The sequence below is a fragment of the Myotis daubentonii genome, chromosome 11 (assembly GCF_963259705.1).
Source record: "Myotis daubentonii chromosome 11, mMyoDau2.1, whole genome shotgun sequence".
NCBI lineage: Eukaryota > Metazoa > Chordata > Mammalia > Chiroptera > Vespertilionidae > Myotis > Myotis daubentonii.
Genome location: NC_081850.1, coordinates 78,447,653 through 78,467,751, shown reverse-complemented (window position 1 = coordinate 78,467,751; position 20,099 = coordinate 78,447,653). Strand labels below are relative to the sequence as shown.

General features: G+C 49.3%; 3 protein-coding genes across 4 annotated transcripts in view; all 3 read right to left on the bottom strand.

Moving 5' to 3' along the window:
- The window catches only part of ABL1 (ABL proto-oncogene 1, non-receptor tyrosine kinase), a 95,275-nt gene extending 91,405 nt beyond the window's left edge, over positions 1 to 3,870 (bottom strand). For both annotated transcript variants that reach the window (XM_059658337.1, XM_059658339.1), the window contains exon 1: positions 3,192 to 3,870. In XM_059658337.1, coding sequence (XP_059514320.1) covers positions 3,192 to 3,327 — 136 coding nt within the window. In that variant the 5' untranslated portion in view covers positions 3,328 to 3,870. The remainder of the gene's footprint in view (positions 1 to 3,191) is intronic.
- Positions 3,871 to 3,956: 86 nt separating this feature from the next.
- Positions 3,957 to 5,298, bottom strand: LOC132212490 (uncharacterized). Its single transcript, XM_059658341.1, has one exon. It carries the CDS (start codon positions 4,053 to 4,055, stop codon positions 3,957 to 3,959), a length of 99 nt encoding a protein of 32 aa, XP_059514324.1. The 5' UTR covers positions 4,056 to 5,298.
- A 4,220-nt stretch (positions 5,299 to 9,518) lies between these two features.
- EXOSC2 (exosome component 2) lies at positions 9,519 to 17,984 on the bottom strand. Its single transcript, XM_059658336.1, has 9 exons — positions 17,829 to 17,984; positions 16,692 to 16,793; positions 14,815 to 14,860; positions 14,491 to 14,580; positions 13,228 to 13,293; positions 12,701 to 12,769; positions 11,383 to 11,559; positions 10,675 to 10,803; positions 9,519 to 10,168 (listed from the first exon to the last, which is right to left on the bottom strand). The coding sequence occupies exons 1-9, from the start codon at positions 17,948 to 17,950 to the stop codon at positions 10,088 to 10,090; spliced, it is 882 nt and encodes a 293-aa protein (XP_059514319.1). The 5' UTR covers positions 17,951 to 17,984; the 3' UTR covers positions 9,519 to 10,087.
- Positions 17,985 to 20,099: the final 2,115 nt, after the last annotated feature.

The following is a 20,099-nucleotide window of genomic DNA, read 5'->3' as shown; positions in this document are numbered from 1 at the left end:
AACCTACTTTTATTTTATTTTATTTTTTTAAATATATTTTATTGATTTTTTACAGAGAGGAAGGGAGAGAGATAGAGAGTTAGAAACATCGATGAGAGAGAAACATCGATCAGCTGCCTCCTGCACGTCCCCTACTGGGGATGTGCCCGCAACCCAGGTACATGCCCTTGACCGGAATCGAACCTGGGACCTTTCAGTCCGCAAGCCGACGCTCTATCCACTGAGCCAAACCGGTTTCGGCTCAACCTACTTTTAGATAACTGTAGATGTTCTTTGAAACTACACCAAAACTTGGTAACTGGTAGTTTCCTACGGTTAGCTGTAATGTAGAATCTAAAACTGTATCAATGAACTTTTGTATTCTGTTACATAAAAATTCATTGGTTCATCTTGCACCTTGAATGAATCTTTTACCTGTAATTTTATAATATCACATGTTGATCATTTAGAAAAGAGTGATTCACTGAATTATGTAGATCTTCCAAATAACACATTTCATTGTAAGATTAGAGGCCCGGTGCACGAATTTGTACACCAGTGAGGTCCCTCAGCCTGGCCTGCGGGATTGAGCCAAAACTGGCTCTCCAACATCCCCTGAGGGGTCCCGGATTATGAGAGGGCGCAGGCCAGGCCAAAGGACCCCACCAGTGCACAATTGGGGCTCAGGGAGGGACGTGGGATGTTAGTCAGCCGGGGAGGGACCTCGGGAGGGCTCCAGTGTGTGTCTGGCCCATCTCATTCAGTCCTGATCCGCTGGACCCCAGCAGCAAGCTAATCTACCAGTCGTAGCACCTGCCCCCTGGTGGTTAGTGCATGTCATAGCAACTGGTCGACCAGTCAACTGTCTGCCCCCTGGTGGTTAGTGCACATCATAGCAAGCGGTTGAGCGGTCTTAGCATATCATTAGTATATTACGCTTTGATTGGTTGAACAGCCAACCGGTCAACCAGACACTTAGCATATTAGGTTTTTACTATATAGGAGGATATCAAAATAGCACATTTATAAATATTACCACCAATCTCTACAAAATAAGATTATTTCCATGGGGCGGGTGGGGGGGGGGGATGACACATATGTAATACTCTAAGCAATAAAACAAAATTAAAATTTAAAAAAGTTAAAAAAAAAAGATTATTTCCACAATCTATTTTTTGCTGGAAAGCTAAAATTTTATCTTTGACAACAGATACTACCAGTTGTTTTCTTTGAAAGATTCCTTTATATGTTAACTCTGAACAAACCATCGACTGTCAGTCGTAGTTTTTCATCATAGTTTCAAGTAAAAGTGATAGTCCATGATATAAGCACTAGTTCAGCCTCCTACTCAAACAACTGCCCCAGTGCTCTGCCTAGAGATAATCAATACTCAACAAAAAAGTGCTATGCATTCTTCCCATTTCATCCCATACGATATTAAACACATATACACAAGGGTCAAGAGTTAATAAAATTAATAGTTTTTGCTACTTCACCAAGGACATTCTTAAGTGAAAGCCCTTTTTTTTTTTAACTATGGGTGCATAGCATGCATACATGGCTACCAGTATACTAGTAGTTAGGTACCACAGCCTTGATTCATGCATTATTTTTGCACCATTCATGCAAAGAGTACAAATAACATCTTGGTGTTGCATTAATATGCAAACAGTTTTAACCCTGGACCCCACAGGGGTATTTCAGGAACATCTAGGGGACTACACTGTTCTATACCAGGATAGCTTCCCAAGAGTGAGATTTTACTGGGTCACTGCTATGTACATTTTAAATTCTAAGTCTGGTCAAAGCTCTCCTGAAATCTGAACCAATTTTCCTATTTCACTAGCAATTTAAAATGTAAATAATTCACTTTACAAATGCTGAATTTGGGAAGCACCAGAACATATTACCATATTTGCCTGTCTAAAACCAATGCTAAAATATAACCAAATGTTTTAAGGCAAAGTAAAATCCAAGTACCCAGAACATTTAGATGAGGTGGATATTCTCAACTGTCAAATGCAAGTTCACTGAACAGAGACCTTTGTTTATTGTAGTCATCTATTGTTAAGAGGTATTTATGGTTGAATTTTAAAGTTTATGTCGCTTGCACACATCTTTGCTTATAGAATTGGTGGGCTCAACCAATATCTATAATAATAAAAGCGTAATATGTTAATTAGACTGGACATCCTTCCAGATGTCCTTCCGGACGAAGGTGGGGCTGTGAGGGAAGCCTGGGTCCCAGGTGCCTGCCGGGGGGCCGGAGGGAAGCCCAGGTCCCGGGTGCAGGGGGGGGGGGGTAAGGAAGGCCTACTCTTGCACAAATTTCATGCATTATATAAAATTAGTTTTAATACGAAGTACCCAGTCTGAAAAATGTCAGGCTGCAAGTGTACAAAGAGGACCCTAATTAATTGGTTCGTGGTCCACTCATTACAAACATCTTCTAAGCTGACCCTTACTTAAAACTTCACGCAGAATTACTAGAAGTGAACAGTGTAACATGTACTGTCAGAACTCAATGCCAACTATGTCCATAAAAATGTCAATGTCAAAGACAACTTTTTTGCCCCAAATGTTATCTGAAACAGGGAGAGTGGAGGAGGAACTTTTGCCGCATCCATGGGAAAGGATTACCCCTGGTAGAGAGTAAAACAACGGGAGCTGGGTAACCATTCACATGCAATGCTGCTTCCCTGCCTGGTTTTCCCACAGCAGCGCCAGAGAGAGCACTTGTGACTGAAAAGGGCAAGGATATGGGTGCCAACGGGGACCGCGGTTCTGACGCTTTGGGGGGAGGACCGACAAAAGCTCCCTGTGGATACGGTGGCACAGGCTCTGTGCACCTGCGGGGACCGGCCCGGCCTCAGGTTGGAGCAGAATCGTGGGCGGCGGATCCTGGGAAAGCGCTGAAGTCCAACCTCCTCAGGAAACTGGGAGAGTGAAACGGCTTGTCCAAGGTCAACCGACAGCCGGTGAGAGTCAGACAAGAAACAAGCAACTCAAAAACACCAACCAACCACTGAATAGCGACGAACCGTCACCACGCAACTTTTTCTTCTGCAGAGAAACCAAGAAAGCTACAGGAACAAGTTTTCGGGAGCACGGGAAGGAACCAACACCGGCGCCGTGGCTCCCGACCCTCGTGCCTGCCTCCCCCGAGCTGCACACCGAGGGGAACGGGCCCGGAGCGCCGGGCAAGCACTCACCATGCTCCACAAACACATTGCAGGGCGGGCCCCCGTGCCTGGAGGACTCCTTCTTCCCTGCGACCTTGATGAAGTGCAGGGCAGGCAAGCTCGGCCTCCGCTGGTCCCCAAGCACTTTTCCAGGCTGCTGCCCCATAAAGCCAGGACGGGGCCCCTTTCCGGAGGAGGGTCCACCACCTTGCAGACTGGCCCGCGAGCCGAGGACAACGGCCCACGTCCACGTGGGACTTCACAGCCACCGCCTGTCCGCGGGCCGGGAACTGAGGTCAGTCGCGGGGGGACCCCTTCCCTCACCCCGCGAGGGAGCCGGCCCGGCCGCCTTCAGGCTGACACGTGTCAGCAGGGGGGTCCGCCTATCTTCGCGGTTTGTCAATCCGAAGTCATGGCAATGCCCCCCCCAAAAGTTTCCTGACCGTTCAGTGCCTTTGTACCGGCTGAAGAGCCGGCGTCTTTCCAGGAGAAACACCTAAACCAGGAAGATTCGCCGGAGACGCGGGAAAAGGGTCGGTGACACCCCGAGTCGTCGCGATGGTTCCCACACATCAAGGAAATGTCCACCGTCTCTGGAGGCGTCCCCGGAACTTTCCCCGTGGAAGTCACCCACCCGCTCGGTTCTTCTTCATTTTCCGACCAATTTCCTGACCAACCAGCTGCCGCCGCGGCTTGCCGACCCTGCTCCCGGGAAAAGGGCCCGCACGGGGCGCCCCGACTTCAGCGAGCGCGCGCCCCCGGCTCGGCCGAGGAGGAAGGCATGGCCGGCAGCTCCTAAGTCCGCTTTTTAAACGGCCGGTGAAACGAGTCCAGACTTCTCCTCCGCATGGAAGTTTGGGGCAGGGCTGGGACGAGGGGCGCCGTCGGTGACATTGGGAGAAGTCAGGGCATGAAGAGGCTCCCGGGAGCAACCTGGGGGAGGGGAGGCCCCCTGACAGCAGGGAGGGGGTTTTAATGGGGGGAGGGGGAGACGGGGGGCTCCGAGGCCCAACTTGGGGCTGCGAGTCGGACGGTCCGGCACAGGGGCGGCTCGAGGTGAGAGGGAGGCTGCCGGTCGCGGCGCGGGCGGCTTACTCGGGCGACGCTCCTCCGCGTCAGGAAGCCGGGCGCCCCAGGTCCAGGGGGAAGAGACCACCCCCAGGGTCCCAGAGCCGGCGCAGGGCGGTGAGGGACCAAAGACTCTCGGGGCTCCGCAGCGGGGAGGCGGCGAAGGGGGGAGGAGGCCCGGCCGCCTCGGCTGCCCCGAGCCCGGGGGTCTCTGCCCGAGACACCCCCTCCCCCGGCCCCGGACGTTGCCGCAGCCGCCGGGCAGTCACATCCCCCGAGCTCCGCCGCGGGGCCTAGCCGCCCCCCGCAGGTAGGGGCCGTGGACAACGGCGGTGCTCCTCAGCCGCAGGACCTGGGAACCGGCTCCAGCTCCGGCGCTGCTCAGGAACGGACACTGACCCCCGCGGCCGCCATGATGGATTACGAGCCGCTCCACAACGAGGCCAGGCCCCGCCTCCGGCCCCGCCCCCAGCGGCGTCCGGCGCGCGCCTCGCGGGGACCGGGACCCTCCTGGCGCCGTTTTCGCGGCGCCGCCGCACCTTCCGGCTCTGTTCTCCTGGCCCACCAGAGCCCGCCCCGGCCCAACCTTTGAAATAGGATTTTTCCGAGGGCAAGATGAGTAGTAAGGAAGCACCCGCCTCCCCTGCCCCACCATTGGTCCCCGAGAATCCGGGTCATGTCTCCCTCCTGCGTCCTATTGGCCGACAAGGGCAATAAAGCTAGAGCTCTCAGTCAACCGTTTTCGGCGCAGCCCGCAGGGCATGTCGGGAGTTGTGGTCCATAGTTTTCCCCCCTGTCCGCGCGCACCCGCGACTTCTTGCCCTCTGCCCAGGCTCCTGAGTTTCGGTCCCACCCTCCTGGGAGCGGGTGGACTCTAGGCGGTCTCGCTTGGGGCTGACCAACGTCTACCCTGCGCGGGTTGAGAGTCCCGCGAGGAGCCAAAGCAAGGAGAAAACTACGGTTTGGATTTTCCAAGAACCGGAGTTGAAATACTTCCTTGAGGCTCTTTGAGGGAGAAAATTTGGCTCGCTCCTGGAAACCAAGGTTTTTGGTGCCCACTCCCCAATCCTAAATTTCCACCTTTCCATCCCCAAGAAGCATAAATATGAGAACTAGAGAAAAATAAATGTCTGGAAAGCATCCGACATATTGCTAGAGAGTTCTGTTTCTTTGGGGCATCAGGAGGCTAAGCCAGGCGCAATCATAGATGCTTGAGCGGAACCTTGACGATAAAACCTCATTTCACAGGTGTACATGTATTCACATGAAAACATCCACTGTATAAAGCCAAGGAATTGTGCGGACTGTTGGCTACCAGGCCTACAGAGCTGACCAATGACCCAGACACAAACCCACACCTGTCAGAACCCATGTTCTGCAACTAAAAAGCACCCTGGTTCCCTACCCTTTACTCTCCATGACTCCCAAAGTGCACCTGGCCAGGATATACCCATTTCTAATAGGACCCACTCACCACAGCGCCTACTCTACACCAGGCACTGCTATGCTTTTCATACACAGTATTATCTCATTGAATCCTCACTAGAGCCCGATGAGGCATGAACTAGTCCCCGTTAAACAGCTGGGAAGAGCTTCAGAAACGTGACTTACTCAAGGTCACTTGCTTAGCATGTGACAAAGTCACGATTTGAGTCCAGTTGATGTTGCTCCAAAACCCATGGTTTTCTGCTGTGCCACGCAGTTATCAAATAACTGTTGGCCTAATTAGACACTGATTTTTTAATAAGTTGCTACTAATATTAGGGGAAAACCACAGCCAAATTATAGGTCTTATACATTATCTTGTTATATATTTTGGAAATATTTCTGTTGGATTGGGAAATGATGTTTTTACATAGGTTTCAAGAGTCACCTGGAGGAAGTGAATGTGAAGCACATGAAAGAAAATTTGTGCACAGATTCAGAGCTGGAATTTATATTCAGATGTTAACTGGTTTATCTTTGCTCTGTCACAAAACAATCTGGCTGACAAACTTGGTCCTGGCTTATAGATCACTCTTAAAACTTCAAGACCTGTATTCCTTTATTTACCCATTATCTCATCCTGAGTAGTACCACCCTAATTTTTCTTTTTGGAGACTTGCTTTCTTTTTATTTCTATTCATGTTTTCACAATTTCCTGCTCATCTTCATTCTTCATTCTCTAGTTTAAAATTGGACAATCAGGTAACTCTTTTTAACACACACTTCTCGAACTAACAATTCATTCAGGACGCACATTTATTGAGCCCCTGTGTATCAAGCACTGTTCTAGGGGCTAAGATATAAGACAGGGGGGTAGAGGAGAGATGACAACTCATCCCTGTTCTCCAAGAGCACACTTGGAGGGAATGACAGGAAATAAGCAAAATGAGTAACAATCCAAAGTATGTCTTAATGCTGGAATAAAATTTCTAGACCCATTCCTTTCACACGCAGTCCAGCCCATTCTCTGGATTGCTCTGATACCTCTCTAGAGCTTAAAGCTATTCCTCATTCAGTTGTTAATGGGCTTAATCCAGTCTTGTAACTCCCTGAATCGCTTTTTTCACTTTTAAGTGGAGTCATAACTGCCAACTTTACAAGGTTATCAGGAGGATCAAATGAGATCTTGGTTTTCCACAAAGATTGAAATTATGCTTTATTAAAGTCAGTATAGAGGTCAGCTGTACTTAACCTTAACACTTATCCCAAATCTCCATTTCCTACTTTAACCATTTTCTAATTTTAGGTGAGCCCCAAACCCAGGCTATATTTTTAGAGATTGACTATACTTCTTCACTCCGTGTATAACACTGTAGAATATTTTTGAGGACTTAAAACTAGAATCCAGAGCCCAGGTAATCCTGACAGTAGATCCACCAAGTTGCTAAAGGGCTTCAGTACCATTATAATTCATCTATCCAGTGGTTGGCAAACTGCAGCTCGCGAGTCACATGCGGCTCTCTGGCCCCTTGAGTGTGGCTCTTCCACAAAATACCGACTTCTGTGCATGGGCTACAAAGTTCAATCGCACTGTACATGCGCGCCCGCATGTGGTATTTTGTGGAAGAGCCACATTCAAGGGGCCAAAGAGCCGCAGTTTGCCAACCACTCATCTATCCTATTCCATTCAGTTTAATTCCATTTCTTCCGCCCACTGGAATAGTACATTTAACAAGGGCGCCCTCTAGTGGGTCACAGGAAATAACTACTAAACGGCGCTTTTAGCCTGCTGTTATTTCTACTTTGCAGGTACCACCCTTCAGCAGATACTGAATGAACAGCACAGGTTGGCAGCTTGAGAGCGATCATTGAGAAGGATAACTTTCAACAAACTTACATATGGCCCTGGTTAAAACCAAACCAAACCAAACCAAACCAGGGACTCGGGTTCCCATCTTTTCTTATTCCCTTCTCTCAAGAGGCACATGGCCTGGCCTGTGTTCTCAAAAATTCTATAGGCCGTTGCAAATCTCAAAGTTGCAACAGCCTATAGAATATTCAGTTGTCTGCAAACTCCTCAAAACAACTGATACACTTGGAATGAAAAAGAGTAAGATTTTTAAAAAAGCTATTGAGTATTATAAACGAGAAATATACCCTTTATGCCTGGCTGATGTGGCTCTGTGATTGTCGACCTATGAACCAGGAAGTAACTGTTCAATTCCCCGTCAAGGCACTTGCCCAGGCTGTGGGCTCAATCCCCAGTACAGGGTGTGCAGGAGGCAGCCTATCAATGAGTCTCTCTCATTATTGATGTTTCTATCTCCCCTATCCCTTCCTCTCTGAAAATAAAAGTATATATATTTTTATTTTATATAATATATATAAAATATTTATATATAGGATCATATATGTGTGTATGTGTGTGTGTGTATACACACACATATACACACCTCTTAATTCAAAAACAGCCAAATTGTATTTCAAAATTGTCAAAAATAGTATTCCATGTTACTACCATTGAAACTATCTGAGGTTTAAATTTTACTAGGTGAGCCAAGTAGAGTAGTTAGGGCCTCTGGCAGAATTTATATCTGCTATGCCCTCCTTCAACTGTACTCAGTTCTCAAGAATTACAAAAAACACAATAACAGAAAGTGCCTTTAAACCATTTTTTTGACATCAGACAAACCAATGCGCAGGAATTCTGGCATCTTAGTAACTCGGCATCTTGCCCTGGCCAGTGTGGCTCATTGGTGATCTCTGAAGCTGGGAGATCACCTCTCGATCAGTAAGGGAGACAGGCTGCTGGGGAATGCTGGGCACCAACAGGTGGCAGGTTCCATGCCCAGTCAGGACACATACCCAGGTTGGGGCAAATGTGGGAGGCAACAGATCGACATTTCTCTCTCACATCAGTATTCTATCCCCCTTCCTCTCTAAAAATCATTTTTTTAAAAAGAAGTTAATGCATTGCTACTTTAACACTAGATTGCCCAAGGAAGTCATTTTGACTGCTTTTTAATTTCAATTAGAAAAACAATTATGTATATAAGGACACAATGTCTTAGAATTTTGTGACTTTTTGTACAACATATAAATGCGTTTATTAATAATTGTAGTTACCTCCCCCTCCTTCATTTCCGGTATATATATATGTGTTATACCTATATTGCCCAAAAGCTGTCATTTTGACTGCTTGGGAAATTTTAAATAATCAAATGACTCTTATTATTGAATTGAGTAATAACAGTTCGGCTCTGTATTGAAATAAGTTTTCATTTTTTTTCGATTACCGTCACGATAACATACAAGTACATGATAAATTGTCGATACTTGATAAGTTGCAGTTGCTCAATAAGCTAAACTAGTACTTGTTATTCGAATCTTTATGCAGTGATACTTGTTCTAATAAGTTGTTTATTTTCTCTTTTGCGCCCTAAATTCATGAAAGAAATGTCGAATAGAAGTGTTATTGGAAAAGCTAAGGAACATAAGTGAAGAGTGCTCTGATATTATTCTTTCACAATGCAGTCATTTTGAATGCTTTTGGGCAATATAGGTATATACTAAATTTCAGTCTTTCTAGTATTAAATATATAGGAGGAACATCCAAAATATTCATTCTATTATCGATAATTCAACTTCTTACAAATCACCCTCAATGGCAGGACAGAATAAGGCAGTGTGGTGTGGATGCACTTGAATCTACCACGAGAAGGAACATGCAAAGGGAAGATTCCAACCCAGCAAAAGGCTGCTTGGTTAAGTTTATTCTTCTGACTGCTGGGTTAACTTTACCAACTATATTCAATGTTGTACTCGTGCTGCAGAGGAAGTGGGAGCGGGAGCCAAAACAGACAATTTAGGGTCAAGGAGCCATTTTTGTTGTTGTTGCTGCTTTATTGATTTTAGAGAGAGGGATAGATAGAAACATTGATGAGAGAGGGAGACATCAATCGGCTGCCTCCTGCACGCTCCCTACTGAGGATCAAACCTGCAACCTGGACATGTGCCCTGACCAGGAATCGAACCAGGGACCTCTTGGTTCATGGGTCGATGCTCAACCACTGAGCCATACAGCCAACCTATAAAGGCAATTTCTTGATGCATTGTGCTTTGTGAAGTGATGGTTAAGTAGAAAAGGAAAGATTCTTCGTATTATTCCAGATGGGAGTCCACTTGGAACACTGCGTACTTTTGAAGATGCAAAACCAGCCAAGTGCTGGGATGTGCAGACAGCCCAAGCGGCCAGCAGCGCAGTTCACCTCTCCCAGGTTTGGCCTTCGAACAGAAGAAAGCAGGTCTGTGGTGGAGGCAGGCCGATGTAGGTCCATGATGAGTTCCGGAGCCACACACGGAACTACAACTCAGATTCTTCACTTCCAAGAGCTGCTCTGTCAGGCACAGTCCTGTCCTTCAGGCACTTCTGCCTAGCCCTCCTGTTCTAAAAGTCTCTGACGCGTTTCCATCACAATTTCTTCCATTATTTCTGGCTTTAAGATGTCTTTAATCTGAAAAAGAAAGGAAAAAGTATTTATTCAGAAAAGAAACCAATCACAGCAGATCATCAAATCAGGCCAAATGCAGAAAGCAGGCATGGTTAACATAAGCCTTCTATCTTTCTTTCTATGGTTCATTTACCAGAGGCTAAGTATTACAGGCTATGATCTGCTAGAAACTCTCTGGGATACAGTTGACAAGAATAAGACAGGTTTCCAGCACTCACTAAAGAGAGAGCTGAAATCGGAATGGGCAAGATGAAGTCCAGGGGTTGCTGTCTTACCTTCATGCCCAAACCCGTATACTGACACCAGACACTGAGACTAGTACAAGTCTCTTGGGGAAAGAGCTCCCAGACGTTCATTAAGGCTGTCCACCCGATCGGTTCATACTGCTGACACGGTGAAGGCATCTGGAGGATGTGCTTGCCATCACTGAGTAAACGCTGGAGCCAATGGATAAATATGCAATACCTGCTCCAGGCCAGTGAGGAAAAGGGAAGCCCTGGGAGGAGTACCTGGTGTGGAAGGGATGCCTCATAGCAATACAGGATGCTGGTATCATACAGCATCATCCTCTGAGTTACCAGCGAGACGATACAGTTCCGAAGCCGGGAGATCACCTCTCGATCGGTAAGGGAGACAGGCTGCCGGCGGATGCCAAGGGAAAGGGGAGGGAAATAGAAACAGGACCAAAATAAGTGAACGGTCACAGCAAACCATAGAAATTGTTTATAACTCAGTTATCACTCTGGGACTCCAAACCAATCAAATGGCTAACTCCAAGCAGGATTCACAAAAATGGCTCCTTGCCCTGCCCAGTGTGGCTCAGTTGGTTGGCATATCATCCCATACACCAAAAGGTCGCTGGTTCTATTCCTGCTAAAGGCGAGTACAGGAAGAACCTATCCATCTTTCTCTCTTTCTCTCTTTCTCCCTCCTCCGTCCCCCTCCCCTCCCTAAAATCATTTTTAAAGCATATCCTCAGGCAAGGATTTAAAAAAGGATGGCTTCTTCAGTGGCTCTTCATTCAGCGACTACCCTACCACTGTGCCATCTGTTGCGGACCTCTCTTCAGAAAGAGGGCAATACAATGTTCACGAAACACTTCACACTAACAGACGACAGCAATAACAGAGTTAAACACGGCAAGCCCCACCCCCTGCAGCAGCAGAAGGGAGACCAAGTGCCACTCCATCCCCGCGGCTACTGTGGGGCTCACGCACCTCCAGGTTTGCAACGAAGCCCCCTGCATCCTCTTCTTTGTGCTCAGGTGTAGGGTAGATCCAGATGAAGCCATTGTTACCCAGAATCACTGAGGCACCACAAGGCAAGTCATGGAAGTGAGTCTTCTGCCGCTTCACCAGGGAGGGGGAAACCTGGACCAATACACCCTGACCTAGCTAGAGAAATACATCACAGATCAGGTCACTGTGGGATCAGTGAGGCGAAGGAAAGGCAGATTACAGAACGCATGTCCCAGTTACAGTGGAATCAGGGTCCTTCTTGTTAGTAGCTTGTGGCTGGTCACCCATCTGCACATACACAGTGATTATTCAGGGAACACTTCTAGGTGCACAGGTTGCTGACATATCCCGAGAGAAGGTGACTTTCAATATCCTTCTCCACCATTGGCCTTTGCAATCACCACCACACTCTAAGCCAGGGCTGGGGCGCTGGCTGTTAGAGAAGCTGGAGCCAATGAGGACCTGGCTCGGGTCTCTTGTAGGCCAAGGAGCCCTGTCCTGCTGCACCCTGACCCCAACCACCTATCTTGCCCACAAGATGTGTAACACTGGGCCTAGGGGACCGACCAAGGGCGCACATCCACCCCTGGTTCTGAAAGGACAGCCCAAATCCCACACCCGGCTGAGGGAGGGTCAGCAGTACCCAGGCCCAAAAGGTCAGCACATGCAGGGCAACCATTTCACCTCTTACTTGAAGGACATGAACGTGGTTGGCTGTAGCCACTCCATTAAGGGAAGGAAATGAAAAGGTTCATTCCGATAAAGCCAAGACACTAACAAGTTATAGTTTGTTTTGGGAAGTAAGCTGTCATTTTAAAAAATAGTCTCAATAATGTAACCTCATAGAAGCAAAGCAGTAAAACTTCATTTAGAGGCTCAAGTGAACAATCGTTCCCAGCGATAATATCCATTTTATTGATTAGACATTTGTCTGAGTTGGACTGTCCTGTTTCATCAGTCTGAGACTTCCCTTTGTGCCACGGCTGCCTCTCAGCCCTGGCCCAATGCAGAGCTGCAGCGCTGCAGCTCCCAGGGGGAGGGAGCAGACAGCAGGGCCTCAGGGTCCTCGGTCATAGGGGCTCCTGCCAGAACAATCTCGTCAGTAAAATAAGGGTAAGAGTTGTCATCCACCACAACGCTACTGACCCATGGCTGTGTGAGGCAATCACTAGTGGGACGCCAGCCTGGGGCCCTAACTTCTGGGGTTCTTCAGGTCAGAATTCCAGAGCACGCCGAGGATTCAGAAATGGACCTGAAGTCTCGGTCGGCAAACAGGACCAGCAAGGGCCCAACTTACCTTTCCGTATTTCAGGCTCCTCGTGTGCAGGGAAACAGCTCCGTCAGAGAACACTGCCTGCACCTCAGCCTGGCCAGGGTGATGAAGGAACACACATTCTTCATGCCATCTGCATCCCGTGTCTATGGTCCCCCCACCCCCATCCTTTCCTCCCACCCAGCAGTCCCGCGTGGCAGTCCTGGGCCGGGAGGACATCGCTGTGACCCAACCTCTCCCGCTTACTTGTCATGAGTATCTTGCTATGAACAACTTTTCCTACTCCCTGGGACAAAAGCTAATGTCATTAAGAAAATGTGAGTCTAGCTTAACGCACAGGCCACCATCAGCTACCAGACCCAAAGCAGTGACTCAGCCGCCCAGATGTGAGCAAGAGCCGCAGAGCCCGCCCGCGTGAATACTGGAGCAGGCTGCGGCAGAGCCCGACACTCCATCTGGGACTCAGATGTGTCTCCTGTGGGAAACACAGTTTAAGCCCCACTTCCCAGCCCCCCAGAAGCATAGAGGCTGCGGTGCACGGTGCAGGATACGCTGATGAGGTCCCCTTCCTGCAAGAAACCTCTCATGGCCAGCTCATCCTCTGCAGATCTTCTCCTCTGAAACACACACAGGCAGGACGTTACTAAGTCAGCGCCTACAGAGGGGCCTCTCTGCTTCCTTTTCCTCACTCGCTTCGAGGTCTCGGAAAGCAGTCACAGCACCCAAACACCCGTGCAGGCCACCCGTGCCCCTCAAGGAGACGAGAGCGACAACCACTTACAACCTCCCACGGCTCTTCTCTTTCTCCCTCCTCTGAACGTATTCAAGCTCCGGACATGATACTCAGAACCCTCCGAATACAGCCCAGCCTCCTTTCCCAGTGACCTGCCCGGGCAGCCCTGCCCGCTCCAGCAGGACCCGACCGCCTCCAGCCTGTGTCTTCGCTCACACATTCCCCTTCCTCTCAGATGTCCTGAGTTCATCCTGAAATTCTACCCATCCTTCCAGGACCCACTCCAGTGCCCACTTTCCTACGAGTTTCCTTCACTGAAATCAATCCTCTTTCTGTACAACCCCACACTTGTTTGTGCTTCGACTGCCAGGTATTTGGATGTCATCGTACACCCTGGTGGTCTGTAAGCTTTCAGGAGCTCAATCATGCCTCCTTTGTCCTGCACTCTCCACAGGGAGGAGGTAAAGGGAAACCATGGCATTTTACAAAAGGCTGCAGTTGCCTGGAGTAACCCAATGCCACCCAATTCCTGGAATCAAATCTAAATGCAAAACACACTTTTCAAGGAACACTTCTGTGCAAAGCTGTTCCCAGAAGGAAAACGGTTAGCACCGAGCCTGAGCGCTGCTTTTTCCAACTCTCTTTTGGGGTTCCTCCCCATAGACACTCTGGATCCTACTACACCCCAACTGCTGCCTATGTGGGGAGGCCTGGACCAAGTGAAAAGCCTGCGTGTACATCGGGCAGCAAACTTCACAGCAGACAGGGGTCCTCAAACTTTTTAAACAGGGGGCCAGTTCACTGTCCCTCAGATCGTTGGCGGGCTGGACTATAGTTTAAAAAATAACTATGAACAAATTCCTATGCACACTGCACATATCTTATTTTGAAGTAAAAAAACAAACCGAGAACAAATACAATATTTGTATTTGCATGTGGCCCGCGGGCCGGAGTTTGAGGACCCCTGCAGCAGACCAACAGGAGTAAACGGGGCCACCTCGAGGTAAAGCAGAGTCCTCTGGTGAGCAAAAGACCAGAGCTCCCGGCAGCAAAGTACACAGGCCCAGCTGCGGCCCCTCACCAGCTCTCCTCCTGGAAGGTTCATGGATGACAGAAGCAAGACTGAATCCAGCCTGGAGTTCGTCTCCACCTTCCACCTCTTCTGTTGAACCTAGAAACAGAAAGAAATTCCACGCCTGGACACATACTCCAGGGACAAGACCTCACAACATGAGTGACCAATAATCCCCCAAATAACAAGCCAACTGTTTACATCTCAGGTCACAGGCAAGAGCCAAACACAGTGACTGCTTCGTTCACGGAACTGCACACAGAATGCCTGTCCCGCTCATTAAGTCACCAGGTTGCTTTTACTAGGTAAAGACCAAGATGACAGCGACTTTACCTCTGTGATCCTCCCCACTACGATGTCACCCACTTCACCATTGTATCTGAAAGATAAAACAAATGGTGATCCATCAGTGGACTTGAGTACAAAACCAAGCACTCTTGAGATTTCAGTTAGACAGGATGAGGGCCTGGAGTCGGTACCACATTTAGTGACTTCAAACAACTACGCTGTTGGGACTTATTCTCGGGCACTGATCACTTCCAACATTCCTAGGAGTACACAGTCTTCCTTAACTATTCTCAAGCAAACATTTACTACAAGCAGTTCATGAAGCCTGAACCTCTATTTTGTCAACTACATGACAACGATAATGGGATATTTTATCATGGAATACCTTCCGGTGGGCTACAGAACACAGGCGGGTTCTGCATCAGCCAAGGGAGGAGAGAGGAGAGTGAGACCGCACACCCCCCAAACCCGTCTACCCACTGTCTCCCCCACCCACTGGCTGCCCATCCCGGCCCCTCTGCTAGCTCTTCACCCCAATCCCAGTGACATGCTGAAGGCTCCGCCCCTGGGCCTTCTCTTTCCAGCCCACACTCACCTCTTCGTGAGCTCATCCAACCTAAAGGCAGGGGACTGTACCATTCCCCTGAATTCCAGACTCCCCGGCACCTCTAATAGGCATGACTAATAGGCATTTTCAAATGTAACAGACCTAAAACAAAGCTTCCCAGCAGTCACCCTCCTCCATCACAAACTGATCCCCTCCCAGTGTCACCATCTCAGTAAATGACAACTCATCCTCCAGCTGCTCAAGCCAAAAACCTTAGGATCTTAGAGTTCTTGAAAGATAGAAATCTCAGTATCAGTGTCTCTGTCTCTCTCGGACAAGTCCAGCAAATCCTGGCTCTACCTTCAAAATATACACAGAAAATACAGGGCAGCCCACTTGGAAAGGAAGAAGCAAAGCTATCTTTACTCACAGACATGGTCTCATATTTAAAAAACAACAACACTGAAAAATAAAATATCCAGCACCCTTTCATGATAAAAACACCCAGGACACAAAATACATACAGAATTAATCACTCTCCACTTCTACTGCTACCCCCTTAGTCCAAGCCACCGTCACTTCAGCTGGTAAGCCCCATCGATCTCTGCAAGCCTGTCTCTGTCCCCCTTCAATCTCCCCACAGCAGCCGGAGTGATTTCCTCAAAACAGAAGTCAGAGCATGTCCTTCTGCTCCACCCCCTCCAGGGGCTTCCTGGATTACACACGTGAAGTCAAAATGCTTTTCAGGGCTGCAGGGCAGGCCAACACCAGCTCAGCTCCTACTCTCTCTTGCTCACTGTTCCAGCCCCAGTGGTCTCCCTTCTGGGCGGGGCGAGCCTACACTGAGCCCTGGGCTGAGTACTTTACACGCACCTTTTCAATGGACTCTAATAAAAACCACAGGAGCGCCCTGGCTGGTTTAGCTCAGTGGATAGAGCGTCAGCCTGTGGACTGAAGGGTCCCGGGTTTGATTCCAGCCAAGGGCACAGGCCTGAGTTGCAGGCTCGATCCCCAGTAGGGGGTGTGCAGGAGGCAGGCGATCAATGATTCCCTCATCACTGATGTTTCTCTCTCCCCCTTTCCCTTCCTCTCTGAAATCAATAAAAATACATTTTAAAAAACCCACAAAAAACATAGGCGCTAGGTTGTGATATTACGCTCCTTTTACAGAGGAGGTAACACAGGTTTGGAAAGGCCAGGCAACGTGGGGAAATCTTCCAAGCCCACACTTTCCTGGCCACCTATGCATGTTCCAAATCGCAGACCCCCAGATAGGGCAGGTGTGGGGGGTGGGCGGGGGGGGGGGGGGGCAGAAAAGGCCTGGCTGTGCAAGGTGGGCGCCACAAGACAGAGAATACACACCTTTTGTTCTCACCTGGTTTTCAAAGCTTTCACACAGATCAACTTGTTTACTCTTTCCACAGAACCAGCCACAGATGCAATAAGTTTCTCTTCCCCCATGTAAGTCCCATGGCCCCTGTTGCAAAAAGAAGACACCAAGGATACCAGGGTAACACTTGAGATGCGCTCTCCCGTCAAGAACAATGTATTCCTCCAACTAACAGGCTCCTCCCCGCTCGCTCGGAGACTGGCTTCTGTGCGATTGCTCTCTCTGCCTCGCACACTTCCTACTCTAAAGAGCAACATGGACATGCCCCTCACCTCACTCAGGTCTACACACACGGCACTTTTTCCATCAGGCCTAGCTGACTGCCCCAGTTAAAATCGTCACCTACCCCACGGCTACCACCCCCACCATATTCCCAACCACACGCCACTTCGTCTGCTCAACTTTTCATTTTTTTTCCCACTGGATTCACCACCAAACATCCTGAATAACTTGTTTGTTGTGCTTATTGTTTATCATGTCTCTCCCGGTGAGAATATAAACTCCACCAGATTTCTCAGGACCCAATAAGCTCAAACTAAAAGGTGAATGGGCAATTCTGTAAATGCTGTACCCTTCTTAGATGTACAGGTGCACTTCTCCCCAGAAAAAAAAAGGGGGGAAACACCACTAGTGTTTATCTATGATGGTGGTATCATGGGGGGCTTTGCTTCTTTACATAAGGATCTTATTTAATCCTCGTTACCCTATCAAATAGTTACTGTCATTAGCACTATTTTCCAGATGAGGAAACCGACTTTGGAGAGGAAGTACAGTTCATAGGATGGCAGGACGGGAACCCACACTGTCGGACTCCCCCTTTTCCAGGTCTCCGGTGAGGAAGGCTCAGAGAACTGGGCCTCAGGCCGAGGAACCAAGATCCATGGCCAGCAGAGGACCGGAGAGAAGGGCTCCAAGGGTCTCTAGGACAAACGCACACGGGGACACACAGGGTGCGGGGAGCAGCAGCCCAAGGCCTTGTAAAGCGGGGATGCTCGCGAGATGCGCTCGGGGTCCCGCGGGCGCTTCATCACCGGGGACAGGGGCCCAGGTTGTGGCCAGCGGGCCACGTGCAGAGCCCAGCAACCGCCCTTCGTGGCCCCGAGCCCCCAGGTCCCCACGCACCGCATGAAGCCCGTGTCCGTGGTGATGGTGTCCCCCGGCACCACCAGATGTTTCTTAGTCTCGCGGCCCAGGCTCTCGCTAAGAGGCTTGCGAGGGACCGGGAGCCTCATCTCCATCGCCATCTTGGCGCCAATGAATTGCGCAGGCGCGACCGGGCCGCGAGCCGCGAGATCTCGTTCCGCAAATCCCGGCCGACGCTCGGGGAGGGGGCGGGGCCTCGGAGCAGCAGCCAATGAGAACTCGTGCTCTGGCGTCCATGATCACTATTGGCAACAGTTAGGCTCACCTTAAGGGAAGGAGGGAGCAGCGTCGCCATTTTTACTACGGGAAGCCTGCACCTGGGTAATAAAATCTCACGTACGGTGTTGGACTTCTTGCCAAAACGGCCTCGCAGGCATCGTCCAGTTTGTGGTTTTCCAGGGTCAGAGATAATTGAGAAATGGCCCTCTGAGCTCCCTTCCAGCTCATTGTGTGAATGAGCGCTGGAGGACCACACCATGGACGGAAGGAAGAGCCCGCTTTCGTGCTGCTCCTACTAGTAGTGCCGCCAGAATTCCACATCACAGCCGCCCCGTGGGGCTGGCTCAGCACCCACCATCATCGACACCCCCGAACGGTGCTCTGGGTGCCGCTTCGTTCTTTCAGGGCGACTTTTGAATGAGCTGATTTACTCTAACACTTCTTTTGTAAAAACAAGAAACTGAGAAAACATTCAAACCTTGCAAGGCAGGTACATTTGGTAGGCAAGTGGGCACATAATACGAAGATCTTCGCTGATATTTCCTCAGACATGAACTGAGTGCTCTCTGTGTTCTAAGGATTCAGTGGTGGAGAGAGAGATGTGTGTGTGGCTCTGTCTTCATGTCCTGTTTAACAGGAGCACTTCCCCCTCCCTTCTCCCCACCCTCTACCCTTTCCCTCACCCTTGCCCTGCGGGGTTTATAGCATTCACACCAAACCTCAAGGAATTGGAGATGATCATTCTTCAGGCACATGGACCCTAAAGAGGATTGAATGAAATAAGTTGCATCAGTCCTGTGCACTGTGTTCACGATATCAGGCTTGCTGCCTCCTGAAGACTCATAGACTAATTGTTTGCTAAATCTCCAAAGAGACAGCATTTCTTTCACCTAAGCAAAGCTCATGACTGCGAGTGTGAGAAGGGTCCATCTGTTGAGTCCAGCCTCGACCATAAGAGGGCGGTAGTGTCCTTTGAGCCGGGCTAGGGAGGTAGGCCTGGGAGTTCCAGTTGGCCAAGGAAGGGGTATAGTCTTCACATTATTCAGTTTCATCCTCGGAGGGATAGACATAACCTTAATCCCTCCCATTCTCACAGCACTTGCATTTACAGAGCCTGACACGATGGCATTATGGATACTGTTCAGTCTGTTTTGGCAGCTATAACAAAATACCCTCGGCTGAGTGGCTTATAAACAACAGAAATTTACTCCTGACAGCTTGGGAGTTTGAGAAGTCCAAGATCAAGACATTCGCAGAATGGGTATCTGGTGAGGGTTCGCTTCCTGGTTCATAGATAGCTGTCTTTTCACTGTGTCCTCACTTGGCTTGAGGAGTGAGGGAAGGCTCTGGGGTCTCTGTTATAGACACTAATGGAATTCATGAGGGCTCTTTCCACCTTTTCCTCTTGCTCCTCCGCCTCCTAACTGACCCCACTGCTTCCCCGTGTGGCCCTGCGTGCTATGCCCTGCCTCCAGATTCTAGGGAATTGTGAGTATAGCAAATTTTTCATGACCAGAGTCCTGCCGGCTCATCCTTATACCTCCAGCAGGGGGAAAGTCTGCAGCTGACTTATCATATGCATTTAGGCTGCAATTACAGCCTACTGACGCCAGGTGGGTTCTGGTCCCTGCGATCTGTAGGGTGGCGGTGGGGGAGAGTGCTTAATGCTACGTCACCCATTTGGTTAGATGCCTGGGTGGGGGCTGCAGTGGGAGGATGGTAATGCCAGGGGCCACCAGAGGCATCAGAAACCTAGGGGTGAGGTATCAAAGCAAAGGCAAGGTTTGTGATGGGAGCGGGAAGAGGAGAACCAAGGGTGACTTCCCCCACGGCCCCCCTGGAAGGAAACCCCAGATGGGATATGCAAATGAATACTTTAAATGTACATTTCTGCCCGTGCCTCCGCCTGCTAGGGTGCAGTCCCCGAAGTACGGGGATCTTTGGGAGTACACACCTGAAGCTCCAAAGGGGGGTGCCCTGTGTGACCAGTGTGCATTCAGCGTCTACAGTTGTGTGTGTATATGTGCGCAC